Genomic DNA, 11729 nt, shown 5'->3' with positions numbered 1-11729 from the left:
TGAGCTTGATAATAAATCTACGGCCCTCCTCTATCTCTCTCTCCTCCCTCTCTCTCGCTCCAATATGGGACAAGCCATGAATCAATCACCCCGCTTTACGCCTCGTGTCGGACATGGATGCAAATCACAGAAGGATCTGTGGGTAAAGCTCTGCTTATTAAAACCCGATGCCTGACTCATTACAACCCGCTCATGCACATGCATGTCGCCAAGATGAACAGCAGGTACCACGCGTGAAATACAGCAACATTGGTGGAGATAAAACAGACAGACGAGATTAGCCGATTTCTGCAACTATTATCTCAATGGAGGCCAAAACTAAGCCTCACCCACTTTGCCAAAACTAAAAGAGAATCGAAAGCTAATGAAGTTAATTACCGCGTCATTGTGGGAGGTTACAGCCTCATCTAAAAGAGGCTTAATCTGAGGGAAACTGCAGTGCAGAGGCTCGCCTTCGTACCTGCCCTCGCTGTGCAGTAAGTGTACTAATTAAGGTTGGTTTGAGCCTACAACCACCCCGGTTAGCTCACTTAAAGGGCCAGGGCTTCTGGGGTTTAGAACAACATTCATAAGGACTCTGCAAGTAGGACACTGAGTAAATGTGTGTGAGACCAAGCAGGAAAAAGAAAAAGTGCTTGTATTTCTAGGTAGACAAGTGACTTTTTTTCTTAAAAAGCAACGTATGTGGTTTCTCTAATGGCCACTGTTGAGACACGCCCTCGCTCCCTGTTGCCTTTCTTATTTATTACGACCTAATTATATCAGTGTGTCGGCTAACGTAACCAGCTCCTTGCCCTAAATGCCACAATGCTCTCGTGGCTGAGCTTGTACTTGCAGACCTTATGTTTCCAAGCCGTGTACCATTTAACCACGGCTTCTCGAGGCACACGGGGTTGTTTAGCCTGCACTTTTTTCCCGCTCATCCCATCAAGAATGCAACGGACGAGGCAAAGGAGCACATGCGGTGAATAAAAATACAGTAGCAACATGAGCTCAGGACTGGCAGGGGGAGGAGGAGTGAGTTTGGACGAGTTTCCCTCCTCATCATCAGCGTGTCGGCCTGAGCAGGCCTGCAAGGTGCTGGAGCTGGGGCCCTATTAAAAAACCGAAGCCCAGCTTGCTGGAAAAGATCCGTCCTCTCACCTCAGAAAACAACAACCCTGCTCGCCCCGACAGCGAGACAATCAGCCGTGCACTGCTCAGGGTGAGGCAGCGGTGACCCGGCGTGCCGGGATGAGGCCGGTTCTACACACTGATGAGCGCTTTCACAGACATCTAACGGGGGCGCCGCAGACCTCCTCACGACCTGCCTGTGCTGCCTTGTCTCCTGCTCTCTGCTTTTATTTGAGGTTGATACAGGCAGACGGATCGGCAAATATCGATCACGGTGTGCTTGGTAAAATTCTCCCTCCAGGTTTGAGAGGTGATTACAGGCCCTGGACCCAGCTGATGCAGACTGGGTGCGCGTATGTGTGCACATTTATGTTTTTCCTACCCCACCTGTCAGGCAGGCTGAGGAGAGCAGCCCTATATTCTTTGGTTCGAGTGTCTCCAATCATCTGCAGAAGAGAGACATCTTTAAAAAAAAACATCCAGACAGACAGGCAGGCAGGCAGGCACACTGTACAACACAGAAAATAGGTTATAAAGCGCGGAGAATAATGCATGTGAATCCTAATCATCGAAATTCAAATGATTTGGATGCATCCCCAACCAGCCCTCCTCTCCTTGTCTGCCTTCTGTCGAGGCCTCAGAACTCACCAATAGGATCGGAGGGAAACAGGCTGCAGATTCAGAGGGTTTGCATTAGGAATGGCCCGTTATTAATTAAGCTTGTGGGGAAGAGTTTTTTGACAGCGGCTCCCGAGGCGGCAAGCGGTGTGGATCTTGGCGCTGACCTGGCCCAGCAGGGGTAGGAGCTGTGTCTTTGAGGTGGTGGTGGTGTGGAGTGGGGGTAGAATGGGTGGTGGGCGGGAGAGAAAGAGGAGGAAGGGGGGTGGGGTGGGGGGTGGGCTGGCTTCATGCCGACAGCCAAGCCTGCCACGTCTGCGTGCCCGCTTTGAAGTGTCACCTTGAGGGAAGAGCCGATGGCCGGGAAGCCAGGAGGGCGGGAGCCGCGGAGAGGAGTGGCACGGTTGGCATTGCCAGACATGGCGCTTTAATATTGCATGGGCTCCCGTCCATCTCTGTACACACTCAGGACATTCCTTCTGCTTGATTTAGTTTGAAAGTAGATCTTTGTTTTTTTTTTTTTTCCTTTCCCCTCCTCTCTCGCCTTGCTATGGCTCAACACCTGCGCTGGGTTTGTGCTTATTCTTGCCTGAACAAATGTCAAGCTATGCAGTCAGAGGAACTTTAACAACTCTCTGCATTATGAAACCTGACAGTGTTGCATTTGGCCTGCTGAGTTGATTCATATGGCTTCTTATGCGTATTAAATCATTACACTGCAAAAACCATCTCCAGCTTATCAAGTCAGAGAGAAATACTTTTACATTTTCTGTAAAAAATTTAAATTTTCTTGGAACAAGTGAAAAACTCCGGCAGTGCAGTGAGAATATTTAAACACTTCCATTAGAAAGCAACCTAATTCAAGACGCTTCCAGAAATGACTGACTGTATCTTGGAGCCAGATTGCACACTCAAGAACGCATAACAGAAATGTCTGTTTACGTCCCTGTGTTGAACGTAGAAAGTGAAACTCTGTAGAATTAAAATAATTGGCCTTTGACTGTAGTTGCAACCACAACTCTCTTTTTCCCTTCTACCTTCACGTAACTTGAAACAACAGAGAATAAGTTTGCTCCATGGGCATCAAGGAAAATGAAATCTGCTTTTAGAAAATGCATGAGACAAGTTAGTCTGCATTGGAAACTGACAGACTTTCCTCACTTGAAATAATAACAACGTGAGGGCTCTGGTAAAAATAAATTGCTTAGAAGCAGTTTATGATCATCTTTAAATCGATAATCATGCGCCTTATGGCCGGCTTTCTGCAAAATCTAAGTAATATCCACTCTAGTGCTGCTAATTGCTAATGCTGCTTTCATCAGTTCCTCAAATGGCATCTTCTTTTACGAGAAAAGGAAACCATATCACTGGGGACTGCACTTAAACTTTTACTATTTCTCTCCAGTCGTGCTGTGTTTGCCTGACCTGCTGCCAGCACAGTTACACAGCGCGGCAGAGAATCAAACATGGCGTTAGTTTGAGGAGTTTATCAACAGAGGCTGCAAAAAGGAGGTGTTTTGAAGTGAGGAAAAACGTATTTAAAAAAAAAAAAAAAAAAACACTCACACTGCACGCACTTTCTACCCACTTTAACAACCGTCCCAGTTCACAAATAGCAGTTTTAACTCCCCTGATTAGCACTGACATCTGCAGGCTTTCATCTCTCCCTCCATCTTGTTTTTTTAATCAGATTAACCCAAACGGGCATCCTTTAATGGCCTCTTTTTTAGAAAAGCTGAAAGAGGAGAGATAATTAAAATAATTAAACCGCTGGGACCGGTCTGTGCACGCTCATCTTTTCTTCTTGCCTTTAAGTTTTGATTCTGCCTTGCTTACTGATTCAAGCAGCACAGAGAGAGAAAGACTCATCATCCTCACTTAATTGCTTTAAGTTGACTCTCGGAGGTCCAATTTTTCCCTCCAAAACCAACAGCCAATGTAGGATCTGATCTTTAGGTGCATGTCAGCCATCTAAATGTGGAAGCAGAGGGGGGAGGGCACGTTTCTAAACAGCCTTTATGGAGCATATTTATTTAGTCAGTGAGTGTATTTTGCATAAGGCCGAAGATAAAAAAAAAAAAAAAAAAAAGCAGGGAAAAAAGTATCCTCTTTAATGATTATTTATTCATGGACTTTTAAGCTTTTAATGAGGACAAATGAAGCCGTTTTCCAGAGTGTCAGTATGTAGTATGCTTACCAAAAATATTCTTGTTTAGCATTTTCTTTTGCACTGTGTCCATAAGGAATAAACACTAACATTTAAATATAACTAGGATTTTGGAGCGAGACTTTAAGCGATCAGTTTATCTTGATCTTGCATGAATAGAAAATTTCCTGCAAGTTTTGATCAGACTCTGTGGTGATGATGATGATGATGATGATTTATTAATTTTCAGTAATCCTTGTACTTGAAGCTAAATTGATGAAATGTAATTGATGACCATTGAATTAACAAAAAAAAAAAAGCAGTTTACCAGGGTTTGGATGCTTTTCAGAATAAAACTGTTGAACTTCTTTCAAACTAAAACACACACAGCAACTTTATCAATCAATGACCTCCTGAACCTGACAAATATATGCTCACTCATATCAATTATTCACTCCTATGTAATTTATTCTCATTGATATGCACACATGTGTCGTATGTTTGTACCTCCTAACTTCTACACTGACAACCCGAGGAAAAAAAAAAGTAGGCTATACGCACCATCTGAGTTATATTTTGCATTATAGGTGTACATATCTTGAATATTATAATTACACGTCTTCAGATGAATTCAAACTTTACTTCCTGTCAAAAAGAATCTAATGAATTCTTGCATGAGGATTTTACCAAGAGCAAGAGCCCCGACATCCTCCTCAGAGTGCAGCCCCGAACTTTACACAAGCTCGGATGTCTCTTTCCCCCCTCATACACTTTCACTTCATTCAGATCATTTTCACAGGGCTTCAAGTTGGCACAAAAAAAGGGAAGAATCCCTTTGCTGGAAATACTTAAGATTTATATTTAAACTTTCATGGAATCTTTGAGAACATTGAGGAGCAATTTCACATTTGCACTGACATCTAATTTCTCAAGTAGAGTCTGAAATCACAAATTGCCAAGGATTCCCTATGTGCCCAATTATCCTGCATCAATTTCCTTGACCCTGCGGAATGCTGGTAAATTAATCATACCACTTTTTCTATTTTTTTTTCCTGTCTTTTTTTTTCTTGAAATACATATGCACACGTTTGATAAACTAATCATACTTGGTCGGTTATGCTCACAAAAAATGATTCAGTCCCGGAAGCGGGATGAGAGTTAGCAGCGGGGCCGAGGGAATTGGGAGATGATAAAACACACACAATCGCATATGCACATCCACAAACAACAAGGACAAACACACACGCAAGGAAAATTCATACACAAAAATCACAAAATACTTAGTGTAAACCTGCAAAGTTTCACATTTTGAGCTTTTTTCTATTTCCATATTTGCATAATTAAATATTAAATATATTTAAATACATTTGTAGAATTAAAATAAATTCACAAGTTAATGAGACAGATTTAATTGTATAACTCAATATGGATGAACATGTGTTTCACCATAATATTTCTGCTTTTAGCTTTCTTTATGATTTTGCAACGGTCTAGAGTCAGATATATTTTCCTACAGCGTAAAATCAAGTAAAGTGAAATGCTAAAGACAAAATAAGCAGACTGGGGGGTGGGGGTCACATATTGGAAATGCTGATCAATATGACCAATATATATGACTGCTGCCATATATTGACCTTAACAGCACTGATAACAGCCTAAGGATCTGAATCATCTTCAATCATCAACTGTGTAACACCATATTTACCAGCCTACCTTACCTGTTGATCCCAACATGGCTGCAGAGGCTGGTGTTAGTTTTTGGAGCAACAGTGTCCTCTAGTGGAAACAGGGAAACAAACAGAAGAATAAAAGTAAACACAAACAACATGGAAACAGGGACACCTACAGTATCTCGGAAATTAAAATTACCACAGAAATGTACTCACCTGCTTTTTGGAAAGAGCAGAAGCCCTGGGTTATTCTAGAAATGACAAACAATAAACTTTAGGTAAGAAATAAAAATGAGGTTATAAATTGCTAAAGAAAACATTTAAGCACAACTGTTTTCGTTATAAGACGCTGTAAACTTTAACTTGAAAAAACATTTACCATAAAAGACCCTAACCAAGCTGGTAAATGTAATATTTTACCTCTGAAGTGATAACAACAGTTCAACAGTTTGCAGTCCAGACACACCTGTGAGCACACCTGTACCATCACCACCACCACCACGCAATTCTTTATAACACTAATAAATGGACTTAAAATCATTTCAGCATTGTGGGATCTAGCGCCCTTGCTATATTTAGTTTAGCTAAACCGAATCGTTGAATTTGAGAACATAAACATTTAGACTCACACTCACTTGTGTAGGAATAGTTGGACATTTGGGAAATACCTTTATTCACCTTCTTGGCCGTTGCCCAGACTTGGTTGAGCAAGAGTCAGAGGAAATATGGCTAACCTTGTTTTTGAAACGGTGGGGAAAAGGAAACAGCTAGCACGGCTCTGTACGCAGTTTTTTTTTTTTTAAATCCACTTACGAGCACGAGACTTCCGGAAGTTAACGCGCCTTGCCAGGAAATAATAAGGCACATAATGTCCCGTACAACCACGACGTGTCCTTTGTACACTTGTCATTTCCTTTTTGAAACAAGTCATAATCTGTTAATTTGTCATCTTTAGAGATGTTGATGTTGTTCCCTTTTGACAGTCAAACTAGCTGTGTTTTGCTTCTAGTTGTGTGCTAAGCTAAGCTAAGCTAAGCGTTTTCTCTGCTCCAGCTTTATGTACGTAAGAAGGAGAAAGAAACAAAGTGAACTAAGTTGTCTAAGGACCTTACATTCGGCAGGAATAAGAAAGCAAAACTCAAGAATTGTAGTGCAAAACATTGAAGACGATCTTTATTGTTCACAGTTAAACACAAGCCACTGCTTTAAGAACTTCCTTTTTTGCCATTTTGTCCCAGATTCTCCAGCTCCGGTCAGAGTCCTGGTTTCTTCAGTTTGTGCTGATTGTACCTTCTGTCTTGGTTTGCTGTAGTTACTACGGTTGGCATTTAAAGTGGATTGTTGAACATGCTTTAGATAGCGAGGCAGAAGGAAATGACAGCAGGAGTTCCCGGTGGACAACAGGATTTAGATGACTTTCAAAAGCAGAATTTACTTCTAATGCTTAAGAAGAAAGGAGGATATTCCGTATTTATCAGACCACCAGGGAGGAAAACCTATTGGACATTTTTGGTTTTCCACACTGCACGCAACAGCTGAGCCCAACATGAGTAACAACACTTCTGTTTAGATATTTGAATTCAGCCGAACCACAAATGTTTTCATGGCACTTCCAAAATGGTCAGCTGGTAGTCTGTAACAAAGAAATGTTGATCTTTGTAGCTTGGGCTTGTGTCATTTGCCAGGTCTGTTTCAAATTTAGCATATGTACTTGAGAGTACACTTCATGGCTGAATTAAAAAGCACAGGTACAACAGAATGTGGAATTTATAAAAATGCATAAAATTTCATCAGTTCCTAAATTTCATACATTTCCCTCGTTGCATCATCACTGAAATACGAGAATCAACATGACTCCATCACCTACACTCTCGCACACTCGCAAACCAAAACACATTCGTCCTCTGACATACTTTGGACAAAAACTCAAGGGAGTTTTGTATGGAAATGTTAGTCTTCCAAATCAGCCCAGCAACAATAAGGTCACACTCTCAAGGTTTCCCCGGAATGATCCAAACATCTCTACGCACTGATCGCTTCCATCGCTCTGATGTAACACTTGCTCAAATACTCGCTCGACATGAATCAAAAAAAATAATATTTCGGTCCGTGGTCAGTGCCAAAGCACGCCTAACAGATGATCGAGACAAATGTAACATCTCCTGCTCTCCTGGTGTTTCATGTCTGATTTTATCTGAGGTGGTGCCTTTTAAATTTTTAAATTCTCAGTTCGCTTGTGCCCAGTGGTATCGACCACAGCAGATGATTTAAGTTTTATTTGTCCAATTTTTGAGATACGGTCTCAAGAGGTTTCTGCTTCCACCGAAATATAATAGAGGTGACTGGAGCTTTGTTGGTAGTCCTCACAGCTTTGAAGAATGACATACAATTTTTAACAGCAACTTGTCTTTTCAAAAAACAATGTCCCAATTACTCTGGATAACCCACAGACCTTGTTCTGAACTTTATTCAAAAGGAGCCATTTCTTCAGTAGCAAGTATTTCTACAGTGAAAACTGTTCACAGAGGTCTGAGGATTATCCAAAGTAACTGGGACAAGTTGCTGCTGTGTTTTACAAACTGAATGTTTCAATGCTGAGAGCACCACAAACAACATTTCATTCACCTCTATCATGTTGGGGTGGAGGCAGAAACTCCTGACAAGATTTCTCCATATTTGGACATATAAAACCTGAGCTAGCTGCATGGCTGATACAACTAGAGCCAAGAAGGAAATGTAATAGACCTTACCCTTTAAACCTCAAGCTCACAGTGTCACATCCTGTTTGAGAACCTTTGAGCATCTTTGACTCATTAACAAATTCATAAGTGTAGCATCTTTACTGGTAGCACATCGACTTTGTATCCCTGTCACCTTGTCAAACTCCTTCAGTGGAATGAATCAGTGTGAAAAAAATAAATAATAAAAAAAAAAAAGAAATATGTGGCTGAATCCTGTTGTCCACAGGAATGGAACAAATAACACTGAATTCCAATGAGTTGCTGACATGTTACTCTTTTGCTGATTTGTAGCTTTTCTCCATCGTTAAACTTCAGTCCCACCGCCCCAGCTCAGTTCTGTGTCTCTAACTGTGCTCGTGATGTGTTTCATTATAGTCCATGATCTTTAGATGCTGCTGCCGGGGACGTCCCGACCCCGCCTGACCCCGCCCTACACCGGGCCCCGCCCCTACCTTCCTGCGGGGGCTTTCCTGGCTCAAGGCCCGCTGCTTGGGCTCAGATGAGGGCTCCTTGGTGGGCACAGTGAGAGGAGTGGCAGGGGCAGGGGCAGGGGCTGGGGCTGGGGCTGGGGCGGGGGGAGGAGTCGGAATGCGGGAGGGTGCGGTGCTGACGGGAGCAATATAAGCTGGGCAGGGCGGCTCCACGCACAGCTCAGTCTTCAGGCCGTGGGCGAGGCCGGCAAGGCGCGGCGGTGGTTGCTCCTCGTCGCACTGGCTCTCGCTCTTGTTGCGGAACAGCTCGCGCGCCCTCATGCCCAGGAAGCTCTTGGCACTGGGATAGGAGCCCACGGTGAGCGGCGCGTCAGAGGGGGGCAGGGGTGCAAGCGGGTTGACGTGGGGGCAGGACAGGGAGGGCTCTACCAACAGGGGCGGGGCCAGGTCCTGGCTGCCGTTGATGGAGTTGGCTGTTGACTTGGAAGAGTTGCTCGCCTTTGGTTGCCCTGGCGATAAAGTGCTGCCGTTGCCCCGAGGGGAGTCGTGCGGTGGTCTACTGGCCGCCTCCTCGTTGGTGTGAGTTTTACTTGGTCCATCTGGCACCATGACACTGTGGGGGAGAAAATATTCACATGTAAAGAAGGATAATCATTTCAAATCATGTTGTTAATTCACCCCGGTGGTTGTATCACAGAAAGACAAAGTGGCAGGCGGCAAAATGCATCTCTAAATGAGCCTCCAACATAATATTCAATGCAAACAAAAGTAACTAAGTAACACAGCTTTAGTTTATTAGGTTTGCTGTGTAAAAAATAAATATTTATTGACAAAATCAGTTCTCCTCAACTTGGTCAAATCATCTAATTGTTATTAAAAAACTTAATACCACTGACATTCTTCCCCTCACAGCAGAGGATGATTATAACTGCAACATAAAAGAACATAAAAGGATGCTGATGTTTAGCAGGTATAATGTTTACCATGTTCACCATCTTAGTTAGCATGCAAACATTTGCTACCAGCACAAAACACAAAGTACAGCTGAGGCTGATGGGAATGTCATTAGTTTTGCAGATATGTGGTTATAAACATAAAAATACAAATTTTGACCTGATGATGGCGCTAAGGCATGACCAATGTTATTACAATTCATCCTGAGGGGGACATGAATGTGTGCACTAAATTTCATGGCCCCTCCATCAAAATCGGTGAGATATTTCAGTTTGGTGGAACGACCAACGCCACGAGCATGGCTTTTAAAGTCCTAATGAGATAAATACTAAATCTTTAGTCACTTGTGGACTAACAAGCAAATCAACCAAACTGTAACTGCGCTGAGCAGGTTTATGTGTGATACAATATTGACTGTCAAAAAAGAAAAGAAAAAGAAAGAAAAGCCTGAGCCTGACCTGGAGTCAGCAGGAGTGTGTGGGTCAGCTCTGCCCCCTGTTGGTGAGCTGGTGGCGGTGCTGGCTGGAGCCTCCATCTCCACTCTGCTGTAGAGCTGCAGGAGTTCAGTCTGCAGCAGCTGAGTGATTCTCCTCTGCGCATGATACCTGCTGTCTGAGGCCTGCATCTCCGCCCTGAACACACAGAGACCAGACAGGGACGAGGAAAAAGGCAGAGAGGAGACAGAGATTACAACAGGTGAAAATGAATAATGGAAAGATCAAATAGAGGGAGGACATGAGGTGTGACTGATTGCACAAACAGGTGACTGACTTCACAGGAGATTTGAACCTGCCTCTGTCAATACAAACACAATTTCGTAATGTCTGATCTACTTAGACAATTGATTCATGTCCAACTCATTTACACTAGTTACTGTTGTGCCGAAAACATCTGTCTCAATACAGATGTCAAAGTATTTGATACGTGCTGATCACTGATATCAATGACAATCACAATATGTGTCTCTTTTTGAGGACTTTGTGGCTCAAACTAATCCCGACGCACACACACTCACTTTGCTTGACATTTGACATCCTCGAGGAACTTCTTCTGCTCGGCGATGAGGTGTTCCTTCTTGGAGAGGTGCGTCTCCAGCTCGGCCACTCTCTGCTGCGCTCCCTCCAGTTTCTGACCCTGAACCAGCAGACTCTGCCTCAGCGTCTCCACCTCTTTCCCATAAGACACCTGCAGCATCTGGGCCTCCTGGGTGATGGGTGGACAGCAGCACAAAGAGCAGGAAGGAACAAGAAATGTATGAGAGAGTGAAAAAGACACGCATGAAAGTTTGCTGATTCAGAACATGGCTGTTCATTAGCCAACTGTCAGATCAAGTTAGTTGGTGTTTGAGCCTGGAAGTCTATTCTTGACTTTGGGAACAATATACAATGGCGTATTTGGACAGTGACACAATTTTCACGATTTTGCCTATAAACACCTCCAGAGACCACTACTATGATGTGCATGTTATTACAATAGATATAAACATTTGGAAAACATAAGATATTGATGATCGATTGATGTTGGTATATAATGAATGGACAGGCTTGATCTCCACCAGGATTTATCAGAGTCAAAACTCCCATGGAAACATTAAAACATTAGACTAACGTGGCTGTTTGGTCCATTTTTCACCTTCCCTAAGAGACACAAGAGGATGGGCAGCAAAGTCTTATCCGTGCGTTACGTAGATTAACACTCAACGTTAAGGAATTACAGGGATTATCCCAGAAGTGAGAGAAAGATAAAACGTGTGACTCCAGTTTTAACACACATGAACCTGCCAGGCTTTGTTGAGGGTAAAACACACACACCATTCTACAAGAAGCCTGTTACTCCATGGATTTACCGTCACTGTCAGGCAACATGTACTCCTAACGTTTACGAGAGGAATTTATCCCATCATGCATGAAAAATTAACACATACTTCTGACAACATACAAGTGTTTCCTCATACTTTAAATAAAACTAGCTTCCTGTGACATATCTACCAGAGCTGATATGACAGTGAAGCTGAAACACTTCAGTAGGACAGTTTTGACTTGACATCCAACAAACC

At 43.0% G+C, this 11729-nt stretch overlaps 1 protein-coding gene across 2 annotated transcripts in view; it reads right to left on the bottom strand.

Annotated features, from left to right (window-relative positions):
* Nucleotides 1–6692: 6692 nt before the first annotated feature.
* The window catches only part of tsc1b (TSC complex subunit 1b), a 31393-nt gene continuing 26356 nt past the window's right edge, over nucleotides 6693–11729 (bottom strand). For both annotated transcript variants that reach the window (XM_056403618.1, XM_056403619.1), the window contains 3 exons: nucleotides 10689–10876; nucleotides 10132–10305; nucleotides 6693–9332 (listed from right to left, as the gene is read on the bottom strand). In XM_056403618.1, coding sequence (XP_056259593.1) covers nucleotides 8633–9332; nucleotides 10132–10305; nucleotides 10689–10876 — 1062 coding nt within the window. In that variant the 3' untranslated portion in view covers nucleotides 6693–8632. The remainder of the gene's footprint in view (nucleotides 9333–10131; nucleotides 10306–10688; nucleotides 10877–11729) is intronic.

Source organism: Seriola aureovittata, chromosome 18 (genome assembly GCF_021018895.1).
Source record: "Seriola aureovittata isolate HTS-2021-v1 ecotype China chromosome 18, ASM2101889v1, whole genome shotgun sequence".
NCBI lineage: Eukaryota > Metazoa > Chordata > Actinopteri > Carangiformes > Carangidae > Seriola > Seriola aureovittata.
Note: the sequence above shows the minus strand (reverse complement) of the source record. Positions and strands in the feature narration are given on the sequence as shown.